The 26,749-nt window shown below is 39.9% G+C and overlaps 1 protein-coding gene across 5 annotated transcripts in view; it reads right to left on the bottom strand.

The window, feature by feature from the left end:
* tnr (tenascin R (restrictin, janusin)) overlaps positions 1–26,749 on the bottom strand; it is a 220,427-nt gene that overhangs the window by 15,970 nt on the left and 177,708 nt on the right. For all 5 annotated transcript variants that reach the window (XM_085256075.1, XM_085256079.1, XM_085256077.1 and 2 more), the window contains 5 exons: positions 25,033–25,152; positions 24,501–24,644; positions 18,053–18,172; positions 15,861–16,004; positions 4,849–4,979 (listed from right to left, as the gene is read on the bottom strand). In XM_085256075.1, coding sequence (XP_085112201.1) covers positions 4,849–4,979; positions 15,861–16,004; positions 18,053–18,172; positions 24,501–24,644; positions 25,033–25,152 — 659 coding nt within the window. The remainder of the gene's footprint in view (positions 1–4,848; positions 4,980–15,860; positions 16,005–18,052; positions 18,173–24,500; positions 24,645–25,032; positions 25,153–26,749) is intronic.

Here is a 26,749-nt window from a genome sequence, read left to right as displayed (position 1 = left end):
GTGGTGTTTTCAAGGCTTTATAAGAGCTTGGATTTTGAATAAAGCAACTGAAACTGAAACAAAGCAACTGAAACTTCGCTGCCATATCTGCCTAAATAGATTGCTTTTTAGATAAAGTAAATAAGCCCGAGGGAGGATAATTGCTTTTGCCTTTTACAACAAACACAGACAACGCTCGAGGCTCACTTGCCACCTTAATCTTTTCGTGCGTGGCGTCAAATGTGATCTGCCGGTGTTTTTGGATGCGCGTCCTGTGATGCAACGTGAGCAGGAGATGACAACATGTCAGGATGTTGCTGTTTAACTTAGTGAGGGCTTAAAAATAACAACCGCAAATCGTGGTCGAAAAGAGGAGCAAATACTCAAAAGTCTGCAAAAAGAGCACGCAGCCTTTCACAGTAAGAGAGTTTGCGTTGTAAAAGATGAACCGCAAGTTTTTATTTATTTCTTTTTATTATTCAGTTTGCTAAATTATACATTTCTTGAATCTGTACCCCATCTGGCAATGTTAACACACAGACTCCTGAGGATGAAATGGACTGTGATGTTTAGCAGCAGAGAGTCAGTCTCCAGTGAAATTCCTAAAGCTTTTATTTTTTTTAGCTGTAAACTCTTCACACTTCACTCACTCAGCTCTGGACTAATCTGATCTTTCTCACATTGCTAACTCGGTCAAGTCTCTGAACTCTTTCCAGTCATTAACATCTGGAAAAACACCCAGGACATTGTTGCCTGATGTCTGAAGAAACAGATGTACATATATAGCTTTTGTGTGTGTATATTGATCTATATTGATTTTTCCTCATATCACGTGGCATTACACCAGCAGTTGTACTATAAAACCCCAGAGAGGTATACCTGAAATCATGCATCTCCACATTCCTCCACACAACCGCTCCCAAAGTATGGAAATGCAATTTTTCAGCTTATTTACATAAATATGCACATATATCATTTATACCAGCTGTGTGGGGCTGGAAAAGCTTAATTTTGCACATTGAAATGTGTCTGAAATCATCTTCAAAAGATTATAGAAACCCTCAGTTTGCCTATAAAATGAAAACAATTTCTAAATCTGTTAGCTTATTTTTTTCTATTACACAATTAAAATGCTACAAGGCATACGTTGTAAAAAAATAAATAAATGTCAAAGTGACTTAAATAGCTAAATAGCTTTCTTTTCCTCTCTGTCTCTGAAAGAGTGTATTTGGAGTTATAATGAAGCGTAAGAACAACCAAGATACAAAATGAGTGAAGTCACAGCTGGAAATTTTAAGCAGCTTATGTGTCAGTTTTTAAAGATAGGAACATTTCTCCATCTCTCCTCTAGAACAGTAAGAGGAGTGTTTAGCTTGTTCAGGTAGCAGCTTTTTGGTTTAGTGCTGACCATTGCTCACTTTTTGCAAAAGCATCGTCTGCAGCAGGTCATGCCATCTGTCGCTAATTAACATAAATACTTCAGCACCTTGATGGCACTTTATTATCATCATCATCATCATTATTATTATTATTATTATTAATAAAGAAAATTAAACTATGGCCACTATGGATTTTTGAGATCACTGCTGAAATGCCCTCTTTCCACTTGACTACCTTCCAAGCGCTTAGAGTGTGTGGCATATATATATGTGTAATCAACATTTAGGTAAGTAAATCTTAATTGCATATTTTTTTTAAATCCAGTAAGAAGTTCACTTTCTTTTTATCCACCAGGATGAGCTGACCATATGAAGCAAGATAGGCCAATGCTTTTTCTGTTGTTTACTCCAAATAGTTTACCTGCTATCTGAACGTCCCAGCAAAAATTGAGACTCATGCAGACAGCCAAAGTTTTTGTAATCTGTCCAAATGTCTAATTTCTGTGAGCTTACATGAACCATAGCGTCAGACTTGCGTTCTGAGCAGACAGGAGTGTCACCAGCTTCAGCTTTAACCCACCTCCCTTAAGGTTTAATGTGTTGAGTGTTCAGCGATGATCTTCTGCGGTTTCCCCCATTTCCAATTCCCAGTTTGAACTTTAGGGTCACCTCGGGTATGTTTACATGCCTTAAATCAGGGATATCAAATATAAGGCTTGGGGGCCAGAAGAAGCCACTGGACGGCTCTGGAAAATGTGAAGGAGTCATTTACTTTTAACTGTATTTTCATAAGTTTTACAGCTTTTCCTACTGATAACGATTCCTGTTATTAATAGAAAAGTAATTAAGTAATAGACAAACAATTACATGAGACAAAGTTCCTGTTTTTCCACTATGTCTTCAAATGTATATTTGTATGTATTTTTTACAGTGTGTTCACAGAAAAAAATAAGATTTTCTCTGAATTAACAAAACCTTTTTATTTTAATTATGGGACAGTCTGACACACCTTTTTCCTGTAATTTACACATTTATTATATAGTTTCACTGGTTCGGCCCACAGTGTAAAATGACATCCCAGCCTTAAATGCTTCCAATTCTGCCATGTGATTGGCTTATTATATGCATTATAAAGTGGCCGAACTTGTGTAGCTAATAAAGTGGCTGCTGGGTGTACCCAGAGAGAGCAAAAGTAAATAATATAACAGCATATATTTAACGTGTACTACTATATTATTTACTTACATTCGATTTAAATTCAGAAAATTCATGGAGTTATTAATGCACATGAAAGCAAAGTGTTAAAACTAGTACATGAAATGTTGATTCTGTGTTTGAAAACAAACCATTACTGTGGGGAAAAGGACAGAAACACAGAGAACAGGGTCAGCAGAGAGATTCTTGATCTAAGAAAGAGCTTTGCTTGTGTAAAATCTCATAAAAGAGCTCATCTCAAGAGTCAGACTGCATTCTTTGTGCATGAGTGACACCCGATGGACAACCGCACAGCAGTGCCACACTTGCAAGGTCAATTTGCGTGTGTGTGTGTGTGTGTGTCTGTGTTTGTCTGAGAGAGCAAGGCCTGTGGTAGGTCATCATTACAGTACATCAGTATGGATCTTTGTGCTTGTTTTGACCACATGGCTCTCGCTAATGTGCTTTATTACCGTTACTGAGCCACATCAAAACATTTAATCAAAATAAACAACGTCTCTACCGAGGCACATTATAATCATATCTCTATTTGACAGGCAATTTCACTGTGTGAGCGTGTCTGTCCCTGAATGCGTGACCGCTCCCCAACAAGGGGCTTTACCTGATTGAAAGATAAAATTAGAACTTTAAAGGGATTATCATGAAGTTGTGATTCTGCATTAATATTCTGTCCTGATCACTGCTTAACTCGGTGTATTAATTTCACTAAATTCGCACTTTCCAAAAAGAGGTTTCAACACATCTGACATGAATTATCATCTTTCCGATGCATTTGCTGTTGATTATACCTGAGCAATTAACATCCAATCATCCTCCATGGCATGTATATAACTCTTGAGGAGGATCATTCGGTTCTGTTGTTTGTTTATTTATTCATTTTTAATAACCTTACAAAAGAAACAGGGTTCATTGTTGGGGCAATGATGGCATGAGCTTTGGTCACAAATGCAGTTTAACTGGCTGATATTTCAATAGGAGCAGTGAATATAGTCACATCTTCGTCTATGACATCAGTAAATATTGTCAGAATTTGTTGTTGACAGTTTACAATCGATGACAGCAATGCTCGTGCATTTGTCATTATCGAGGACACGATACGAGACTGTGTCTGCAAGAACTGCCCGCTGACGAATACAACGAGAGGGAGATATTACCAGGCTGGATGCTTGACCCCTACGGGGAGGGGGTCCGATGGCTGTGCTGTGATCTGTTTGATGAGAGTCTCTGCTGGCTGCTCTTCTCTGTCTGTGTGCTATCTGTTTCACTGTGGGCGTGTAGCTGCAGGCTACAGAGGACATCTATCAAAATGTATGTGTATGCGTGCATATGATTTTAAGTGTACACCAAGTTAAAGTGTATGTTCCAATTAATGAGGTGTAGCTTGCAACGCATGCACACCTACATGAAATGAACACCAGACTCACACCTATGTCTTGGAAAACTGCGGCTGTGTATTCCGTGGTTGGATGAGATCTCAGATTTGATTGAATCCAAGCGATGCCACTATTTACTCCACTAATTCTTTAAATTTCAAATAGCTCTTTGCTGTTAAGCCAGTGTTCAAAAATCTCTGTTATACAAGTTACATAAACATTTTATTGTAATATTTCATTTCATTTCGAAACAAAAAGGAGGAACCACAGGAAAAAAAGGTCAAAATATACCACATTAGTATAAACACTAAAATAGAAAGTGCGTGAGAGTGGGAGTGCTGGGTGGATGTCTTCAGCTTTATATGGTTTAAAAGATGATATTATTTAATGAGGGGAGAGAAAAAAATAAGGAAAATAGGAAAATGAAAAAAGAAAATAAGATAAATACATACAGGAAGATCTTTGTCCTGTGTGTGGATTCTGTGGATACTGGGAAAAATACTCCTTCACATGAAGCCTCTGGCTTTACTGTTACAAGTAGTTCTCTTGTTTTGTTTCCAGACTAAAACCTCTCCAAACAAACAACATTTTAGTCAAATCAACAACTTATCATTTTTTTCACGTTCAGTTACCAACTGAAGCTGCAGCAGGTTCATGGTTCGACGTGGGGTTTACTTTGGATCAGTAAGTGGACCAGCCCTTTCCATCCGATATCTGATGGAACCGAGACTGTGACAAGATCGGATAGACTCGCCTTTTAGACACTGCTCGTCGTTTCATTTAAATAGGTTGCAAATATCAGAATACAGGTTAATTATGCTATACAAAAAATAGGAACCAGCACTACCAGTGGAGCTCAGGTTTAGGGGGTCGAGTTGAGGCGAGCGGGTTATGCCACTTACTTTACGGCTGCCGTCGGGTGTCTTGTAGGTGAGCATGTAGTTGTCTATTTCTGCAATGGGCGGCTGCCATGAAATGAGAGCACTGCGGTGATTCACTTCACTGGCTGTCAGGTTCACGGGTGCATCCATGGCTATCAGAAACAGAGAAAACACATTACTTTGACACTCGTGAAGAAGGTTTGCAAGACATTTAGGCAACGGTGAAAAGACTTCTACTGGTGCTGATACTGCACATAATAATGCTGTTCTTAACCCTATAATGCCCTTTGTATCATATTTTTGCTGTTTCCGAGACCTCTATCTCAGCAACATGATCAATACTAGCCATAATTTCAAAATGTTACGGACAAAACTCTTTTTTTTTTTAAATATAAAATTAACATTGTTGTTAACAAAAAGTTGCCAAAAACGCCCAATGTATTAAATGCGATACAAAAAATATATAATAAATACATAATACAAATATATTATACACAACATGATATAGCAGAAAAAATGTGGATTTTGTTATAAGGGTTAATAAACATCTCAGTTCCAAAAAAATCATAATTTTCTGGCTATTTTTTGACGGGTTGAGTCTTACAGAGTAAATACCCACTGAGATCATGATTTATTACTCAAGACTGTTATTAAAATGTTCACTACCTTTATATTTTATTGGTCCAGTAGTGATATGGTACACTGGTGTCGAGTGCATTGTCCAAGTACCACCCCTGCAGTTTGAGGAGCTTGAGCAAAGCTAGGAGATGCAGATGGGTACAAAAAATGACATCTCTGAAGCTCATCTCTTTGTTTGGATAAAACTACAGCCTCCGCTGCCTGCTCAGGTTTTCTCTTTATGGACAGAACAAGCAGTAGACGAAGAAAAGTGGCAGTGATCCAGCCTTCTAATAAAACCTCAGAAGCTCAGATGAAAGAGTCTCGAGTGTTAAGATATAAATTGCATTCATGCCAGTACTGCTGAAGGCCATCTTGAAAGGGTTTAATTATTTAGATTTTTCTGCCACTTAACCACAAGTGCAGCGCTGCTGATCTCCATGAAGAAGGATGAGGCTGCCATTACCACATATCTCTTAGTGTTAACAAAATGAAGAGATCATGCACAGTAATTTGTTTTAGTCCATACGTCAGTATTTCATATGTTATTTCGAAAAAAAAAATGTTACTCAGACAGGAGTCAACGGCTCATTTTGAGCTGCAGAGTAATATGCCAAATATTTACTGTGCTGCACTGATGTATGAAGGGATGTGTCATCCGCTTAATTTGTGTGACTCATTTAGTCTTTTTTTTTTTTTCAAAAGAATGAAAGTCTATGATACAGCTTTTTAGTACTTACACTACGAGACCATAAAAGTTTTCTGTATATATACTCTAAGCATTTAAAAGATGCCAGTTTTATTATAAAGGCCCCTATTGTGCTCTTCAGTCAGATTCTGTTGCTTTTGTAATTGTGACTTTGTATATCTATGGTGCGAGATGACATCATTGATTTATTTATCTTGGACAAAAAGGCTCATAGTGAACACACCATCCCCGACATCCAGCTTTTCAAATGTTCTTTTCACATTCATTACATATAACACACAAAATCTCTCTGTCTGTCCATCTGTGAACTCTGACACAGTCAGGAGACGAGCAGGCAAACTTGAGCCACAGCTACACCTTTTCCACATCACATATTATCATTGTAAATGACCATTAGCTTGCTTCAAAGCAACTTTTACAGATGGAAGCAGTGAGTCTGATAAATGCACAACTTGATGGCAAAATGTTCTAGGTGTGCTCTTTCTTTAGTGGTTGTTAAATTCTGTTGTATGTTTTATATCTGCCTACGGAGAATCGATGTGAATCACAGAATGACACAGCCCTGAGCTGCCTACAGACTGCAAACGATAGCAGAACTCTAATTTCCTTTTTACCTTTCATAGCATCTGTGATATTGAACCCTTGGTACGACGACCAACGTATGTGTTATTCATTTGTTTTATGTAAATGTTGCAAAGATCTAAAAAATACTGCAACATAGTGTTTGATGTAATTTCTAAACTGATCACCTGCCAATGGGCTAAAATGAGCCATTTTTTATGGCTTATGCACCTACAGCATCATATAAACATCCTTATAAGGTCTCATTTATGGCCACAAAACCTGAATTATACGTTGTATATTTCCGAAAGCACCTAACAATGGACTAAAACCACAGACTAAACAATACTGTAGCATCGACATGTCCAAGTGAGTCCAGTGTGTCCACCTTAATGCTTTATGACCAGTGATGATTTTGGCATCTTACAACTAAATTTATAGCCATAAGCTAATAGAATAAACAAAAAAATTCAAAGCACACCTCACCATCTCTACCTTCTAAGAAATTAACAACAGAAAAGAAAAGAGGAGGTACTTGTACACTTTAAATGTACTCCAGGAGGTGTGTACTCTAAAATCTCCACATCAGCACTCCTGATTCCCTTTAGGGCCGGCTAAAAAGAGCAGCAAGATATTTTTCCATGTTTAGTCGCTGCATATCACAGCCTCAAAAAGCATTCAAACCCTTGATCAGCAAGCCCACCCAAGTTTTACCGCACATTACATTACATCATCCAAGAATATTCTGGGTCCCTGCACGGTTTTAAACAAGGCCTGATTACAGTGCCTTTGTTGCTACTTTAACCACATCACAAGAAGACTCACCTCAGTTTCCAAACCTTACATCACCCTTTTTAAGCCAATATCTGATCTTCTGACATGTCGCGGAAGCACCGACATGCTCCAGCCTTATTTTAGTGCATAATATAAAATAGATGACCCTCTATTTGGAAAATCGGTTTCTTGGAGTTACATCATGACTCTGGGGCACATCGTCAGACACTCACGCAACAGCGCTCAGTGTTAGGGAGGACTGAAACAAATGAAGTGCTGAGCTTTGTGCGCTCAGCAGTCCAATGTCACCTCTGTGAATAAGAAATAGAGATATCCTCTACATGGCCGTCTCTTCTTCCGATTCCCTCTGTCTGATTTCCTTGCTTTTGATAGCCGCCCCCCCCCCCCCCTTTTTTTTTTTTCTCTTCTATTCGTCCTCTGTAGGGAAATTAACATGAGTTTTTAGGACTCCAAGGATTAGAAGAGCTGGGGAGTTAACTCTGAGCTCAACATCAAGCCCCAAAACTGAACTCAGACTTCATAAAACTTTGCAAATACAAAGAAAATCCTCAGCACCAGCTTCCCCGCACACTTGTCAGTTAAATCCTTTTGTGTGTACACATGTGGAAAGATCAATGACAGCTCGGTAATTAACTGCGTGTACCTGAGCTGATAACCTCCTGAGAGATGCAGGGTGCCTTCTCTCACAGAAGGTGATAGGCAGACTCACGCTGACGGGGGGATGTTTTAGGGTGAGAGGAGTGAGTCGTCCGCTTTAAGACAGAAGAGGCACTTTGCAGAAGTCCAGGGTGACGTGGCAACCTCCTCTCATTGCATTAAGTTTATTGACCTCATCTGCATCTTATGTCTGCTTTTCCTCCTTGTCCCTTTGTCTGTTTTCTCCCACGTCCACATCAACCCGGGGCCTTCCACTTTCCTTATCTCCATTAGCGCTTATGTTTCACTCTTCTTCTCGTTTTCCCATCCTTTGCCCACCTCCTCTTGTCCTCCTTATCTGACAGGCTGTCACTCTCTTTCAGCGTGCTGCAGAAACAATGGAGTTTATCTATTCTTCTTTTCATTCCCCCGTTCTGATGAACACTGCGGCTGGATTATAGCTGCGTAGGGGACAGGTGAGAGTGGAGCTTCTGATTCATAGAAATATAACAACCATCATTTAGCTCGTCTTTATTCTCCCCTTTCTCTTCCGTCTCCAGCTAAATCTGTCCCCTTGTCTCTCTCTCTTTCAGGCTCTCCCTCCAATTAAACCTTTGCATGGAGTGCGGCCGAGCAGGTGTTTCACAGTTCCTGGCAGCTCTGGCGCTCTATCTTTGGATGACGAGGTTTGAACAATGGGACTGGGATGAATAGGTTTGGCTACATCTAATGACTCATTAACACACGTTGTAAACAATTCCAGAGGAGGAAAAAAAATAAGCACACACAGAGCGGCAGATGGGAAGGGCAGCATGGGCACCAGCAATTTGTTGCAATGAGACAAGAGGGAGGAAGTGACTCTTCTTTTTTTGAGTGGATATCACATCCCTGTGCCAGTTTACGAGTGAGTGATGGTGTCTGGATGATGTATAGGCCATCCATTTGTGTTTATGAAGTCAAATGTAAGCAAATGCTACTTGGATAAAACTCACAGATGGAGCGATGATGGCCAAGACAACACTGTGTTATTATCTTTTAAAGTCCAACTGTCTACTCCGGTATACATACGTGCCCGGTCAGTCACTTTTTTCTCCGTTTCCTTTTGGAGAACAAAAACATTTGGAAATAAAATAAATGTGTATGTCATATCTTTTGTTTTCACAATTGCTCACACCGCGGTTTTGCCTTCGTATGCAAATCAGTCACACTGAGCTAGACAGCAACCTGCTGCACAACACAAGGACTAAATACCTTGAATAACTAATGTTAGCTTTTCTGCTCAAGTCTTTTTCTTATCTAACTATTAAACAAGAACACACGTGTGGCTTCTTTAAGGATATAAACTGAAACAAACATCTTATGGCAAAAGGTGCTCCATTAAAGTCAGTTTGTAGGATGTATTGCCAATTAGCTGGTCAGTTGGTGGAACTTGAGAAGTAAACAAACTTGCAAAATTCACTAGATGTGAGTATTTTGTGTCCTACGGTGGAGCAAAGACACTCGGAAAGTCTGCAGGCTGCTGTCAATCAAACACATCCATTCCCTATAACCAGCTGAGATGAAAAGCAGCATTTCTGTCTGTTAACAAATCATTTATGATGCACGGACAATATTTAAACGACAAAAAAAGGATGTCTTGACGGCTTTAGTGCATATTATTTGATATTATACTAAAAACACAATATACGATATATACGATGTTCTATTTTCCCATAAAACATTTAACAGTGCAGGCTTTTGAGGAAGCAAGACGATAAAACTGTCCAAAATGCATCATTTGCCTGAAGATAAAGGTTGAGTAATAGCGGCACTCGGTGAAGAACTACAGTATAAACCAGAGCTGCCTGCAGCAAGGATTGCTGCTGCTTGAGAAACGTGCCAAGCTCTTCTCAGCTAGCGGGTTCAGACACATCTGAGAGAAAAGTCCCGGTGCTGCAACCTACAGGCTTATGCGGCCACCTTCAGCAAAATCCCTTATTTTCTAGCCTTTTAGCTTAAATATCTGCCTGTGGGGAGCCAAAACTGCCTCTTCTGACAACAAAAAACTTTCATCTGTGGTTAACAGGCTTGGGGAATCCAAAAAGTACTGTGCCACCACCCGAAAATAAATAAATAAATGATTAAATAAATATTAACTGTGGATGAGCCTCATCTCTTTTTCCACACTTCTGTCTGTGCTGTGCTCAGCAGGCATAGAAGAAAAGTGAAAACCTGACATCTAGAACTTTTACTGACCTTTTGGACATGTATATGTGTTTGTATCAGGTAGACAGGAACTGCAGCTTCTATTTGAACCTTTATGGATTCATTCTTAGTTTAAAAGAACTTGTTAACTTATTTAATTCCACGCTAATCAATATATCTATGAGTGCAACGTGAGAGTACCTTTACAAATTTAACAGTATGATCTTTCTGTGTAAAACATTTTAGTCAGCAGTATTTGTGCTCTAGACAAAACCTACTCACAGGCTTACTGCATAAAAAATACACAGAGCAGTAATTCTCAACCCTGTGATCAAGTAGACAGACACAAGAACAAAGTATTCAAAACAAAAGAAAAAAGCAGAAAAAAAAGATAGCGGGAGTAGGCAGGGTGGCACAGCAATAGATCCAAAGCCGGAGTAGCTGACCAAAACAATCAAAGGTCTCATGTTTTCTCCCAGCTCATTCGCAACTTGACATTTTCGGCTGGAGTGCAACAGCGTGAGAATGCAAGCTGTGAGAGAGGAACAGAACCGCGCTTTAAGGTTTCAATTAGGAAGTTTAATTAACAACACTGGAAGAGCTCTTTGAAGCTGAGGTTGACTGAGGCTCCCCCTGCTGAGACATGTCATCATCAGTCCTGGAAGGCAGAAGACTTAATTGTTGTGCGTTTGAGAGCTCACAGGGCCACACAGCACACAGCTGTGTGAATAGAGCCTACTGTATACAGTACGTGTGCACTGTGAGGCCGACACTGTCAAAAACTCAAATTGATTTTAGTCCCTTTGTGAATTCGGGCAAAACTCAAGAGAAAAAGCAGTGGATATATAAGTGGACAGAACAGAAGTACAGTAGAAAAGAGAAGGAAGAAACTTATTTTCTCATCTACAAATTTAACAGAATTTAGCTTTGATAATTTCTGTGGCTTTATGCTCTTTTAATGTAGGGCAGAATAGATCAAATACATTTCTGAATGAATACACCGAGTCCTCTGCAAATGCCTTTTCCTCTTTTCTGTCTTCCCCACCTGAGAATATTTCCTCCAGATTGGCACAGCGAGAATACATTTAGTCTGTTCCACTCAGAGAAGGACACCAACAAAAGGGAAGCACCCGACCGTTTTCTTAATCCAATAAGACAGGACATTCAAAACAAAACAAAATCCTTGTCCTCTTCGCTCACTCCGTGGCGTTGCCTGGATCACAGCAATTTCCCAGCTTCTATTATATGAGGGATTCTAACCGGGGCAGGAGCGCGCGTTTCCATCCTTCTTGTTTTGTTTTCTCGAGAAGCAGAGGTACGTGATGCACAAGCAGAGCTACTGTTTCAAAATTAGAAGCACCTTAAACTGCCAAGAACATTTGTTTATGTATGAGTTACTATATGCATATGCCGCATTGACATGGATGCAGGCACACCTAATTTTCCTGAGCCCACATACATGTTTTGAAGTGTCTGGAGCCTTGCTCTCATACATTGTCAGAGCTTGTTTCCATTTCCAGTAGTTCGTATCTGCTGCAGTGCAGGACAGGCATCTCTGGTGCTCAGATCCCATAGGGAATGTGAACTCCTCTGCTGACTATTTTTTTTATTTTTTTTCCCCTGGAAGAAAAATCTAAGTTTACAGAGCTGCAACTCAGCTAAACTAGAACAATTCCTTCACCCCTAACTTTCCTTTCAGTGGAGCAGGCGACAAACGTGAATTTACTGTGGGGGACAGGTGGAGGTGGAGCAGGGATGAGTTTAATCCTCATCACATAACGACTGTTTCACCACATCTACCGTCAGGCAGAATACAGACTCTCTGCAGCAGGTTTGAAAAAGAATCAAAGCTATTTAAATCAGTATCAGAATACATTATTAATCCCTGAGGAAATTATGTAATAAAGGTGTACATACACCTGACTGGCACTGTGAAACAATCCATCACAATATTAAGTATGCCTGAAATTCTTGCTGTTAGTCTTTTTGTTCCAAACTTTGATGCATGCATGCAAAAAACTTGTCATGAAAGATGGTAAAGGTAGCCCTTTACAAGAGTGGTACAAAGTGGGTAATACCATTGTAACAAATAGGTAGCTTCATGGTGACATCAGCATAAGTAAGTCAATAACTTTGGTTATTTGTCAGGATTTAGTGCGCAGAATATGAATAAGGCAAGAAAAACACACTGCAGTAAATACTGAATTATTTAAACATTACAGCTACTTATTGTTAAATCATATTTCTTAAGTTGGAGCAGATTTGTGTTTGCAATAAATGGGGGTGGGTGGGTGGGATATCAAAGCAGCAGATGGTGCAGATAAAGTTTAATGTTATAATCCTGATACAAAGGAGCAGATTTTAGGGTAAACATATCATGAGGGCTGTAAAAAGACAGAATTCCCTCTTTTCAATATTGTTTTTGTGTTGCTGGTTCACCCATCAGAGCTTCTGCAGCTAGTGTGACTTTGATATGCAGGTGAGTTTGCCAGCCAGCATTGCCTTCATCCAACAGCAGTGATCTTGGAGCCCTAAAAGGCAAGAATGCAGTGAGCTGTATAAACAACACTGATGACTTCTTACACCTGTCAGCTGGTAGTTTCTCCCACTCTTACTTTCCACTGTGTTCGAGCTCTTAAATGTCTACAGAATTCCTTTCTTCATTGGCAGATTTCATGTCTCTGGTTTTAGTGCCATTAACATCAGGACTGGACAAGTTCAAAACAGTCCAGTTTTTATTGTTGTTTTTCTTTTAGATAGTAAGCAATCGTTTTACATCTTAAGTTCATCAAGCAAAAGGCTCTGCTTGGTTTCAGTTAAAAGGTTAAAGCCACCTTTCTAATATTATGGTGCTAATGTTACACCCTTGAGCCACCAAAACAGCCATCACACTGACACGGGAGGACTGGGTCCTCGAGTGTCTGGCATCAGGCAGCAGTGAATTCTTTGGGTGCTGTGGGGTTCGAGGGTGGAGCCTCTGCTGACCAGAGCAATAGGGAGGTTCAATTCAAAGCTTTGGGTTCTTTCTCTTCTTCTTGTTGATGGTCCTCGCTATCCAACAGTGACAGTTCTTGTCCACAAAAGGCAATGCTCAACAGACTTTCTGAGAGGGCACCTTTGTTCCATGTGTGCACCGCACAGTGCATGGCAGGATCTATAGTCCAAGGATACTTCAACTGAACAGGCACCTGGCATTACCTCGTCAACAGCACAATCAACTTTTGCTCCTGAGGTGAGGGAAGAAATCTAAACTCTGCTGGAGAAAAGGTTCCAATAGTTCCCACTCCAAAGACCCACAGCTACTATTTCATTGTTTTGAAAGAGCCCTCTGAGCCATGAGATAACCATGCTAAATAAGTACTTTCAGTTCAGAATGCTAACTGCATGTCAGGGGGTTGGAGTCACCGTGCACAAGGAGCTGGTTAGATTTGAAAGAACCTTATTTTCATTGCAAGTCCTAATTTCATCGAAGCAGTCCTTTTGTGTACTGGATAACGGCATAAAAATATTGTGCTCTCTCATTCGGAGTCTTGCTTGTGGCTCAAGGCATCGTTGGCACCCATCATGACAGAGGGCTTCTGGCCCCTGAACTACCTCTATGAGCTATTGATTTGGGAGAATTGGCTCATCCAGCCAGCACTCACGCAGTCCTGCTGATAATAGATTTACAATCGCTGAGGTTCAAACCAAGAGAAATACCATCTTCCTCCCAGTTAGAAAGTTTCTTTCCAGAGTTGAAGTTGGACTCTGTAATTAATAATGCATGGTTATCCCAGTGTGGTCAGGCAGTCCACACTACCTGACCACACAGCTTCTTTTGGAGAGACAAAGTTCCTTTCAACATGAACATGCAGGGCAGGGCTGTGCAAAAACAAATATGTGAATTTTGTTTGGCAGGACGAGGAAAGGTAGTATATCACTCCGTTAGAGCTGAGGCATTTTTACAGCCTCAATCCCACTGCAATTTTTATTTCTGCACCACGATGTAGACCGTGACAATACCCCCATATTCACATATATTCAGTGTTAGGATAAACTGCCCTTTGCCCCACTCTCTCTTTCTCTCTGTCAGCCTATTTAAATATGGTGCTATAAGCTGCTATCCCTAAAGGCGCCTCATAAACTGAGAGTTCTAAACCACTGAATGGATTTCAGCTCCTTCCAGAGAAAGAATGCGGTGCACGGAGAACAGATACAGAAACGATTTGGCCACTGTGGATGTGTTCACCTCCTTTACTCACACAAGTTGTTGCTACAGCTGCTGATTTAGGGCCAAGTCATCCTAATCTATCTGCCTGGGTATCACTGGTTGCAACTGAAAGGGGGCTGGGTGTTATGCATATAACCAATGAGGGAAGGAAACTAGATATAACACAGGTCAGCTCCTTACTGCCTAAAGAGCCTGTGAAGTGCAGTGTAGATTGAGGAGATGAGACTGTGCAGCATCTTTAATACCCCTTAGGGAGGGCGAAGCCTCTTGTGCCAGCAACACTCTCATTGGCCTTGACAGGCACGTTGAAGTTAATTTTTCAGGTCTCGCAAGGATCCAATGCACATACTGATGTGGTATACCTTGTCTCTATCCCTCAGGGAACATTCGTTATGCAGTTGTCGTTTTTTTCTTATTATACATATATATATATATTTTTTTTTTTACTTGATATTGATTGTCATATTTTCCTATAGTTTCATACAGCAGGTGCCAATAATAGTAATCACATTACTGTGTAACTATATTAATGCAGACAGAAATTAAACCAACTGACACTGTATTCTTTATCCTTTATAGGTTCGACATAACATAACATAACTGCTTCTTGTATCATTAAGGCGTCAGTCTGTGACAGGCCTGAATTATATAAGACCCACCTTCTTGCCATCTAGTTACCAATTAATAGGAAAAACAGTGGCATGAGTATTTTGTTTTTGCCATTTTGCACACTTATTATGGGGCAGGGATAGCTCAGTAGGTAAAGTGGTTGCCCCATGATCGGAAGGTCGGCGGTTCGAATCCACTTAACGGCTACCCTGAGGTACCCCTGAGCAAGGTACCGTCCCTACACACTGCTCCCCGGGCGCCTGCTTAGTGGGCTTCCCACTGCTTCACTGAGTGAATGGGTCAAATGCAGAGAAAAACAAGTAATTTCCCCATGGGGATCAATAAAGTATCCATTATTATTATTATTAAATTGATATGCACTAGCAGTTTTCTCTGTTAATTATAATTAATTATATATATTTTTTGTAAGAAATAGCACAGCTGATTATTTTGAATTCTATTAATCCCCTTTGAGGGGTGAATGATCCATTGCAACTTTTCAAGGGTAGTGCAGCAGCTGCCCTTGGTCATTAAAAAAGTATCAGAAAAATTAACAATTAACATAACGATAGTTTTTGCTATAAATAAAACTGTATGTGCCCAGGACACCTGCACAGACCCAGTAGGCTAAACTCAGGCCTGCAAGAAGACGGCAGTGCTAGCTGCTGAGTCAGCTGCCCACTGTACTAGCCGAATCAAACGGATACATACGGGTTTGGAGGTTGGTGATGACGGTGCCACTTGTAAGTGGTCCTTTGGTGGCGTAGAGGGCTACAGAGTAGGTGGTGCTTGGCTTGAGGTTGGACAGCTGCAGTTCCTGCTTGTTGCCTTCCACGAGGAAAGTATCAGCTGTTACTAGAAAATGAAAAACAGAACACAGAAAACACATGAATGTTTACTACATTTAAACCATCCTAAAAAGATTGCAGTGTGTATCTCTGAAAATGTTTCCCAACACAGGAAACATCAAAGTTTATAACTCCGCCTTGTGACACCTGGACTATTTTCTCTTCTACATTGTACATAGTAATATGTTAACTTGGAAATATTTCATTTTAATTTTTATTGCACTTTATATTTTTCTGTTCCTAACTGTGTGGCTCCATGGTGCAGTGATTTACACATTACACATTCAGTATTAAGAGAGCTCTTATTTACTTTAATATTATGAAACCATGTAAGACACTGTGCTCAGGCTAAGAAAGATAATAATACAAAAACAATGCCACATTCAGAGGCTCACTGGCAGTATTTGTGGTTGTGGAGTGTTAAATTAAGGTGGCAATGATGGAAGGTCATCTACACGATGTTCTGAAGCATCTTATAGATGCAGTTCTGGATATTTTGAACCTTTTTCAGTTTCTCCTTCATCCTTTTATATACAGAAACATCACAAGAGCACTGATGCATTTTAATTAATCTAAAACATTACAGTAGACAGGTATATATTATTCGTAGTCCATGTGATACCATTAATCTCTGATACCACGATGGCTTGGATTTTATTTTATGTGGGTGTTTCCATCAATAAAAACTATTTTGTCATGCAGGACAATGCACAATGAAATATTTAACTATTGACCCTGGTTTAGTACATTAACACTCAAGGGAATTTGTCCACAACTTACATTGCACTTCTCTAAACCTTGGCTGGGGCTGGTTTCCAAATATGTGTCCAGCATATAGATGCTGTCTCCGTATCTGTGATGATCTGGCTGCAATCCAGTCAGTCAGAGTGTAATTTACACTCAGACTCTGACAGCTGAGTAATACAAATTTCTCTGGATAACTCCAGGCGTGGCATACTGCGTGGGGTCATGTGCAAATGAGAAAGATGCTTCCCATTACATTTTCCCCAGCCAGTTTATAAAAATAACAACAGCATGAGATAACACTGGTTGAGTGTTGTATTGACCTATTAGTAAAACAATATCCAATTTCTTGGAAACCTTTTATACCTACACATATCAGCGCTCTAGTTGTGTGCATGTCAAGTGTCTTTAAGCCATATCTGTACCTACTGCTGCTTGGCAGTCATCCACTTGGTTCAGGGAGCACATTATAGACTGGCTCTGAGGGGCCAAGCAATATGGCTATCTTTTACCTGTCTGGATATGGCTGTCAGATGCTGAAGACATGGGCTGCATCAGAAATGCATGCCGCCTAGTAACTGCATTGTTTTTGCCAAGGCTAAGCAGTAATATTGAATGGGTTGCATTGTTGTATTTTGTCATGTTTCTCAGGTCTTTGTCTGAATTTCTACGAACATTATTGCTAAGGATTGTCTTATTGCATTGGAGTCACACTGGGTTAAATATGTACACTTGGGTTTTAAGGGGTATTTATTATTTTCTTCTTTTTTTTGGGTTGTATGGAAGCCCCAAACGCAATTTCATTGTTCTTGACAATGACAATAAATAAATAAATACTAAATACTAAATACTAACCAAGCATAATGAACTGTTCTGAAAGCAAGACAAATGGATCTATATTGCCTCAAAGGACTCATTGCACTGATCTCACTTCTTAATGGGAAAACTGTGATGGTACCTGTCACATCTTCACATGCAACCGATGACTCTCATTGCACTGTATGCTGCCACTACTACAGTACTACTATATGTATGTATATATATATATATATATATATATATATATATATATATATATATATGTGTGTGTGTGTGTGTATGGTATTTATGGTCTAAAGTTAGAGCCAACTGTAGATGGGCACTACAGTAATTTTGTCAACGTAAGGAAGTATAAGCTAATGTTTTCATGTGTTTTAATGTGAAGTAGTCACAGTGTCGTGCTACAGTTTAATGGTTGTTAATGATGTTATCTAATTGGTGTCCTTTCACTGACTTTCCAACATCAAATCAAGCAAATGAATGCACACTCACCCTGGTTGTGTGTGAGAGTCACCACGTAGTTGTCAACATTGGACACGGGTGGATTCCACCTCAGCAGGGCTCCTTGAGGGGTGATGTTGAGGGCCGTCAACTCCGACGGCATATCCATCGCTATGTTTGCAATACAAGACAAGAATGAACACAACAGTTAAACAAAAGATAATATCAGGCTCTTTGAACATCTTCCCCATCATTTATGAGATACTGTGTCAGTGCTACACAGATAAATTGACAGCTGTGGATCACAACCAAGAATGACAGCGGTCCGCTCATTGCAGACAAACACAACATGTTTGCTATACATTGTCGAAATGATCTTGTTTGTTTGTAGCGTGTGCAAATCTATACAATTTTTTGTCAGCTTGCTTAACAGTGACCTATAAATCATTTGAGGAAAAAATAGGCACCCAAGTCAAGAGGCGAGAGAAACAGAGAGCATAACACATAACAGAGAACTTACCAAAGAACCCTTTTAAAATTTTAAATTGGCCTTTTTGTGTCTAGAAACCTGTTGTAAAAATACATAATTTGTTCCAAAAAAAATCAGAAGTGGACAAGAGGATGACAAAAGAAGTGACATGTCCCCCAAAAAGATCTACAGCCAATCAGGAGTATTTGAAAGTCATGTCCTCAAGAAATAAGAAAGAAATCCAGCAAAAATCTGACCCTGGACTTGAGAGATGTATCTAGCCTATCAGCTGCTTAATCTACACTTCAAATGAGTCTTCACTTAAGCCATTCTTACGGGAAATGTGGGGGAAAAGGCTGAGGAATGCCAGAATAGAAAAGGTCTTATGGAGCAATGAATCCAAATTTTTGTCATCATCAAAAGTCATCATCAATATGTATAAAAAAGGTCGGGATAGATGTACATCAGTGAGTATCTACAGTCATCTGTGGAGTCTCTGTCATTGTTTGGGTCTGCATTTTAGCAAGTGGTGTTGGATCTTATCAAAATTGATGTAATTATAAACGCAGAAAAGCATAATCAGATTTTGATCTACCATGCAGTACCATCCTAAAAGCATCTGATTGGCATTAATTTCATTTTTCTGAATGACAATGATCCCAAACACAAGGCCAATGCAGTAAAAGTACCTTGTTTATACCTTGTTGTCAAACGTGTATGGAACAAAATCCATCGCGGATTGACAGAGAATAGAATAAAAGGCAGCCAATGTTCAAAGAGGAGTTTTCAATGTCCTTCAAAAAGCCTGGAGAACTATTCCTGAAGTCTATTTAAAGAAGTGGGAAAAAAAGCTTGGCTAATATGTTTCCATAAACTCCCGATTTCCTAGTAAAATGTGAGAAATTAAGGATCTTTTTTATATTACTGTGCATAGTTAAACCAGGAGACTGCTACACTACTTTTTGTATCACATAACAAAGTTCATGTAAAATCATGTATCTCTTAGCTGCTGGCTGTCACTGGATTTCTCGCCCAGTATGCTCAGAGCAAATAAAAGAAAAAGGGAAATTGACTCTGTCAATCACCGCTTTTAATGGAAAATAACTTATCACTGAATTGTTCACAAATTAACAAGCTGCATCATATTTCCCTTCATATGCAGAGAGCTTTGTATTTTGATTGTATTTTGATTTGATGAACACTGTGTGAAATTCAATTGGAGACACACCTAAATTATTAATTAGACTGACAACAACGAGATATATATTCATATGAATTGCAGAGACAAAAAAACTTTGCAAGAATGCTGATTAATGGTGACTTCACCGTGATGCGAAAGTTTCATATTCTCTTAGGCCTCCTGTTTCACACCCTCTCCCTAATTTTGTTCTCAGACTGCTGGACATGCCAAAATTGAGTTTGAATTTAATTATACCTTTAACCTCAGTGCTTCAACCCCAATTTCTCCTCAGGCATGTTATTTTGGCACAGCAGAGAGCGTGGCAGGAGAACACAGAACACTGCGAGTGATCCCAATCTCTGCCCAGATGAGGTAATTAATGTTGCCCTGCCCTCATCAGAATAATAAAAAAAAAAGAATTGTGCTCTTTCTTAACACTGCGATAGATGGACGAACCTGATTAAAATCATTACTTTAATTGCAAAAAGGTTTAAGTGAATTTAATGGAGCCTTGCCAAGTCAATTAGATTGGCAATGGAGATAGAGTAGAGATGGCCAAAATAGAAAAAAATAAACAGGTCATCCTCCTTCATCAAGAGCTGCGATAATTCAATCATCATACTGCATCTACTGATTGCATGGGTGAATTACAGGCTCAGGCTATCTATATACTTTCACTCAGATCTGGAAGTCAAGGCCCAGTGGGAATATAAATGCAGGCCATTATATGATTGCAGAAAATGATTTGATCACAACTTTGTATTTATTATGTACAGTATGTGTCGTACTACGATGATTTATTGGCTCATCTTCTGACTTAGCCTTGGGAACAGTGGATATTTTTCAGAACTTTCTTTGCATCCATGATATCTGGATAAGCAGACAGTTGATATCCATGCCAATCTAAGAGATAAGAAAGGCAACATATTATTTTTAGACTTATTTTTCTCCCAATATTTTTTACTTTTTACCTGCTTATTTCTTTTCCACTGTTTGGTTAGATTTAGGCAACAAAACTACTATGATTTAGGGTGAAAAATATAGAGTTTCACACAGCAAACCAGTTGCTTGAAACCATTTCTTCTTCTCTTGTTACCATATTTTTCAGATCTTAATTATGGCACAACACAAACAACACAAACACAGCAATACCTGATAGACCTGCAGCAGTCCTGGTGAGGAGATGATTGAGGTTTGATGTTCTAAGTCGTCGTTATATGTTTTATTTAGGGCGCTCGGCTTGCTGTTACATGCAGAAAATATGCTCTCAGCTCATTATTAGTGTGTAATTCACAACGTAGGATATTTCAGAAACACTCCAGCTGTGCCGCTTGGTCACGAGGTCAGCCTGCGTTGTATTGAGACTGTGGCCATTAAAGCCAGTAAGACACAAAACTCCAGTAAATCTCTGTACACCCTCTCATTATTGTGGCAAAGCAAAAGAAAGCCGCATGCTCTACACATTAACCTCGGAGCTACGCTGAACGTGTATATGCGTGCTCCTGGTGTCGCGTTAATACTCATGAGGCGCACAAATATTTAGACACATAAACAGTGTTTTGGCTGCATATAATCTGTGGCGTTTTAGAGCCGCAGGGATACCGGTTGACTGATGATGTTGGATGTTGAGTGTGTTTCAAGTGTAGGTAAAATGCTCACTCATACAGTCATTTAAAATGTGAGACCAGTCATTACGCCCAATCATTAAGTAAAGATTAATTACTGGTTTTGTGGCACTTAGTAGCTGAACCTAAAGGAGTCTTTAAGATAAGGATCATTATGTAAATTCACAGAAAATAATAATTATCATAACATTAGCATAGCGGTAACTGTCCTGCTGATAAAGTGAGTTCTCTGTTTTGTGGAGCTGCACATTATTGCAATCCCTACTCGAGAACTGTTTCTTAGCAAACATGTAACAGTCACCGACTGTTAACTATTTCTGTGCCATTTCTTTTTTTAGTGATCCTAATCCACTAGTGATGAAAAAAAAGAATAAAAACCTATTTTCTCTTCTCCTTTCCTTTATTTTCATTACCCTTTTTAGTCAAATTTTTTCCATTTTTGTATTTACCATTTCCTCTGCATGCCTGGCATTATGCCTTTTGTTTTTCTGTCAATTTATGTGTTATCTCTGATGTTCATTAAGTGTTATTTGGTATTGTGTGGACTATTTTAAGCATGTTTCAATTAACAAAGCAAGTGCATTCCCCTCCTCTGTTTTCTCTTAACGCAGCTGGCAGGGAGGATGTTAATGTTCTTTCCACAAACTTCAGTTTTGGGAAGAGTAATACTTTACTGGGGGTCCTGACACTTTGCTAATGAGCACCGTCATTAGCCCTTAAACAGGCCTTCACACAGTCCATTTAGTGTCACCCCCGCCAAATTCATCTTAGATTAGCAGTACCTGCTGCGCTTGCAAAATGAAATATGGCTCCCCGCTTTCTCAGCCCTTCGCACAGTAATTGATTACGGATGTGAAGTAAGTCGAAATTGCAGCGTTACCCAAGTTATTACATACTTGACCAGGCAGTGTTGGATTACGCTTTCAAATCCCTTGTTTATGTATTGTTGTTGAAAGCAGTGTAAAAGTGTCCCTGGTTGAGCATTCTTGGATGTGAGGAAAATGTTGTTTACCATTTCTAACAAGCTTGACTTTGTAGTTATGTTCTTTTCAGGCTATTACAGCCCCTCCGTCTCTGCTCATTGTACCCACGCTGGGATTGTTGGAAGAAGGCGCTGATAATAAAGAACAGGAGGAGGCAGGAAGCGAGGCAGGGGGGAGAAAGAGAAAACAAGGGAAAGGGTCTCTTTCAGCTTCTTTTTTCTTACTGGATTCTTGAACCTTGCCGCTCCAGGTGAATCAGGTCTCATTGGTATGCAAACACATCTTCTACTCGCCTGTTCCCGCTCCAATTCTGCGCTCTCCTCAGCTTTCCCTTTCCCCTCTCTTGCACGTACACCGAGCATTTTGAATACAGCACTGGGAGAGTGTGTTAATCTCAGGTTAGCGGAATTCTTCAGAGAAGAATGGTATCTCATTGTCACACGTGTGTGCAACGGCGAGGTTTTATTTTTACCTAACTTATGATTTGGTGCTAATTTTGAAAGCATGAAAACACAAGACCTTTGATTTCATTAAATTCTGAAGACACAACAAAGGAGGGAGGTAGGGCAGAGAAGACGGAGGAAGGAGGAGAGGAGGAAATCGAGGCAGAATGGGCGAGACAGAGAGAGACATCACAGTGCTAAAAGACTGAAGCGAGTCAAAGGATAGAGATAGGAGGCAGGAGAGCAGCCAGAGAGATAGAAGACAGTGAGATGGAGCTGGGAGCAGGTTACCAATTACTGGGTCACGGAGTGGACGCTTTCATCTGTTGCAGCGGCAGAGACTGCACCGTCTACAACATGAGCTTCACCCTTGGATTGTGTGCATACTTGTGTGTGCATTTTAGTCTGCTGCTCGTTTTTAACACAGCTGTTATAGCTGTGGACAGAGCAATTGACCCGAAAGTCTAGCAGGGGAGGAACTCTTCATTTATTTTACATGGCAAACATTTGTCCTTCTGCTGCCCTCTCACAGCAAGACTTACTTTATTCGAGAACTGTCAGCACTGTGATTTTACGACCTCAGAGGAGAACAAAATACCACTAACCTGTGAGGTGATCTTCAGAAAATTAAACGTAAACTATTTTACAGATTATCTGACTTTGATTGACTCATTTTTTAATTTACTGTTTCCTTTTTTAGGAGAAGAAAAAGTAAACAATTCGATTTCAGAAACACAGCTGTGATTGTTTCTCTTAATATTAATTAAGGACAACAATGTCTAGATCAGAATATTATAGTTAATCGAATACTAAAGATTCGAAAAGTTTATTATAATAAAAATCCATTATGCCCTCTACACAATAATAATTTAATCAAACAATAAAAACTAAACTGAAATTATAAAATCCACTCTGGAAACTGTCTGAAGTTAAGAAGAAAAGTCTCAATTAAAAAAGAGAAAATAATAATAATTAGAAAATACAAAACTATGATAACTCTGGTGTTGATAAATTGAGTATAAGCATGGTCATTAGTGGCCTACCTTTAATTTAACCTGTTTCAGTCCATTACTGCTCAGTTTGCTTTGCTTTTGTACTTAACTCACTATACTCAGTGTGTTTGCTGTTAGCCAACATATCTTCATAGGAGACGGGATAAAGACTGTATGGCTATCTGCCTGGCGATGGACGCTGCTGCTAGCTGGAGAAACAATGGGCTTACCAGAACATTAAAGGTTAGTAACATCATCCTTTGCACAGGCACCTAACTACAGTACATGCATAAAACCTGACAAGAGAAAAACAATTGTGTATATGAATAACAATCGATGGTTAGGTATGTCTTTCACTATTGCGAAAATGTGGAAGCTTTTTATTCATTTATTTTTCTGCAGAGGGAAATTTAGGTCGTGTCACTCTGAGGTGGGGTTGCTCACTTACCAGTCATTCACAGTGTTGCCTTACTTGAGACATTATAGCAGAACTATAGTAGACAGCAGCTCTTTTTTAGGTGTCTTAGAAATACCTTACAGCTATTTAAGACCTGGAACAAACACGCAATGCAATAAGGTTTTATATAAAGAGAGGGCACTATGTGGAGAACAGCTCAGCACACTTGAATACCTTTACATGTGTCCACCTGAGCTACCACACTCTGTTCTCCTTGGCTGAGTTTCCTGCACTAACTGTTTCTGTGTAAGACATCGGAGTCTCCTCAACGTTCTTCCTGCATGAGTAAACCCGGTCTCGAAGGGCCCCCACAACAATATGGACCTAATGGTTCTGTGGTTAGCTCCTACCTGTGAAGACGGAAGTGCTGACAACACTGCTCTCCTGACTCCCGCTGACAGCTTTGAGACTGATCTCATATTCTGTGGCAGGAAACAGACTGGACAGGGTGTAGTTTGTAACATCGCTGTCAATCATCACGCTGTCTACTCGACCTGCAGGGGACACGAGAGAGAGGCCAGCACCTGAACACCAGAACTGTCACACTGATCTCCTTCTTCACGTACAGGGTACGCAGCGTAGCCAGCTGCTGTTCCTTTATTTTTTTTTGCATCACAGGGAAAATACTTAATAAATATGGAATTTTAATTAAAATTTCAATTACCTTTCACTGATAAAATGTTATAATTAATTAGGTGTGTGGCACGGCGCTCTGCTACAAAATGTATCTTACATCAGAGGGAGCCTCCTACAGCAAATGCCATGCTCATTTAACTGTAACAAGGAACAGCAGTGTGCTCTGTGTATGCTAATATAATAAATAGCGTGTTATTCAAATGCACTTAAGAATAACATCACGGTTTGCAGTTATGTGCACGCTACCTCTGGCCGACTGGTAGGACAGCTTATAGTATTCAAACGGAGCCAGCGGTTTGATCCAAGAGATCGTCACGGCGTCCTCGGTGACGTCCGACACCATCATCTCTTTTGGTGGGTCCATGCCTAAAAGTGCGATGAGAAAGAAAACACTGTCATGCGGTTCAAATGGTATAAAAAAAAAAGGATGAGCCCCAGCATATAATAGGAGCATGTTATGTTATGTACAAAGCTAATTCAGTCATTTTCATGAAAATCTATAAGAAAGACTGCCCTTGAAGGCCCGAGTAGTTCAGTAACCCTCATTTTGTCCACATTTAATGTCCTCTTCATTAAATTTACATAGAAACAGAGCTGTCCTTGGGTCTGCGAGACTGTGTGAATTTTTAATGCACATTTTTATTACGAACAAAACACCATCAAAAGATTAGCGAGAAGAAACTGAGCAGCATCAAGCTAAAAAAAACACAACCGTTAATGTTGAGGCTGAGCAGGGTTTACACAGAGGAGACCCCTCCCCTGACAAAATTCTGTTTTATATGTCTCCTCAGACCACTGAGCTGCCACGGAAAAGGTTACGGTGAAGACAATTTGAGCAAACAATTAAAGCCCTGACAGATCCTAGGGGAAAAAAGAAAGATATTTAGACAGTGAAGAAAAAAAAATAAGAACGTACGAGAATGGAACAAAAAAAAAACAAAGATCAAGATTAAGAGATCGCTTCCATCTCCTGTTGTGGGCGATGGGTAAGAGCACTTATAGACGACTGCTACACTCTCTCTTCCCTGATTTGAGAAGAATTATGGCTATTATTCCCACGCAGAAAGCAGGAGATTTCAAATTCTTGGAAGAGGACTAATTTAAAGTCTGCTCGCATGGAATACAGTTGCATTTATTCAAGTCGTGCATGTTTTACTAATTACGTTTGCTTTGGCAAATGTAGAGCCAAAGAAAGAATAATGGCTGTAAAAATTTATTCTCTTATAAAGGTTCCTGGGGGGGGGGGGCGCAGGCAGAGATATACAGCTAGTCACTTTTGCATTATGTCAGCCAAAGCGGAGCTGGACCATAAAGTAAAACTGTGGTTAAATCTTAATGCAGCACAGTTCAAGTGTAGCAAGTGATTCAAGGCAGCAAGCAGCCCCCCATCAATGCTCACGTTCAAACACGTGAGATCAAAGCAGGGCGCTAAAATGATCACAGCGTAAAGACCGGTGCAAGAAATAGTGTACATCTGTCCCATCCCATCCAATCTCACCCCCTGAAAATCTGCCTCTTGTGTGTGCGTGAATGTAAAGCGAGAAAGCGGAGGCTCCAAGCTGCCAAGGGGGTGTTTGAAACTGGCATGTGCAGGTGTTTCTGCCACCGATGCTAAGTTAACATCTCTATTGTTTACTGCTGGCTCTCCTATTTTCTCCATTTGTCTCCAGCCCTCCATTATTTTTTTGTCTCATCCTCTTCCTTTTGTCCCCCTCGCTACAAAGAAAGAGAGCGATCCTCTTTCTTCCAGCTCATTGTCAAACTCTCCGGCAGGTTATAATACTGACCCTCTTCTCATTCATTTATCTCTCTTCTCTCTGAGATGTAAATAGCACAGTCGCAATCAAATGGGAGAGGGAGAGCTTCTTTTCATAATCTGCCAATTAAACTGGAATTTAGAAAGTCTGCAGAAAAATGACACAGAAATACTGTACTAATTAACGAGGGGTCACGGTGGCGTCGC

This window comes from Mchenga conophoros, linkage group LG18 (assembly GCF_057382185.1).
Source record: "Mchenga conophoros isolate Kocher_MC1m ecotype Shallow Benthic linkage group LG18, M_conophoros_male_GT1.1, whole genome shotgun sequence".
NCBI lineage: Eukaryota > Metazoa > Chordata > Actinopteri > Cichliformes > Cichlidae > Mchenga > Mchenga conophoros.
The sequence above is the reverse complement of the archived record's forward strand: the minus strand, read 5'-3'. Positions and strand labels throughout refer to the sequence as shown.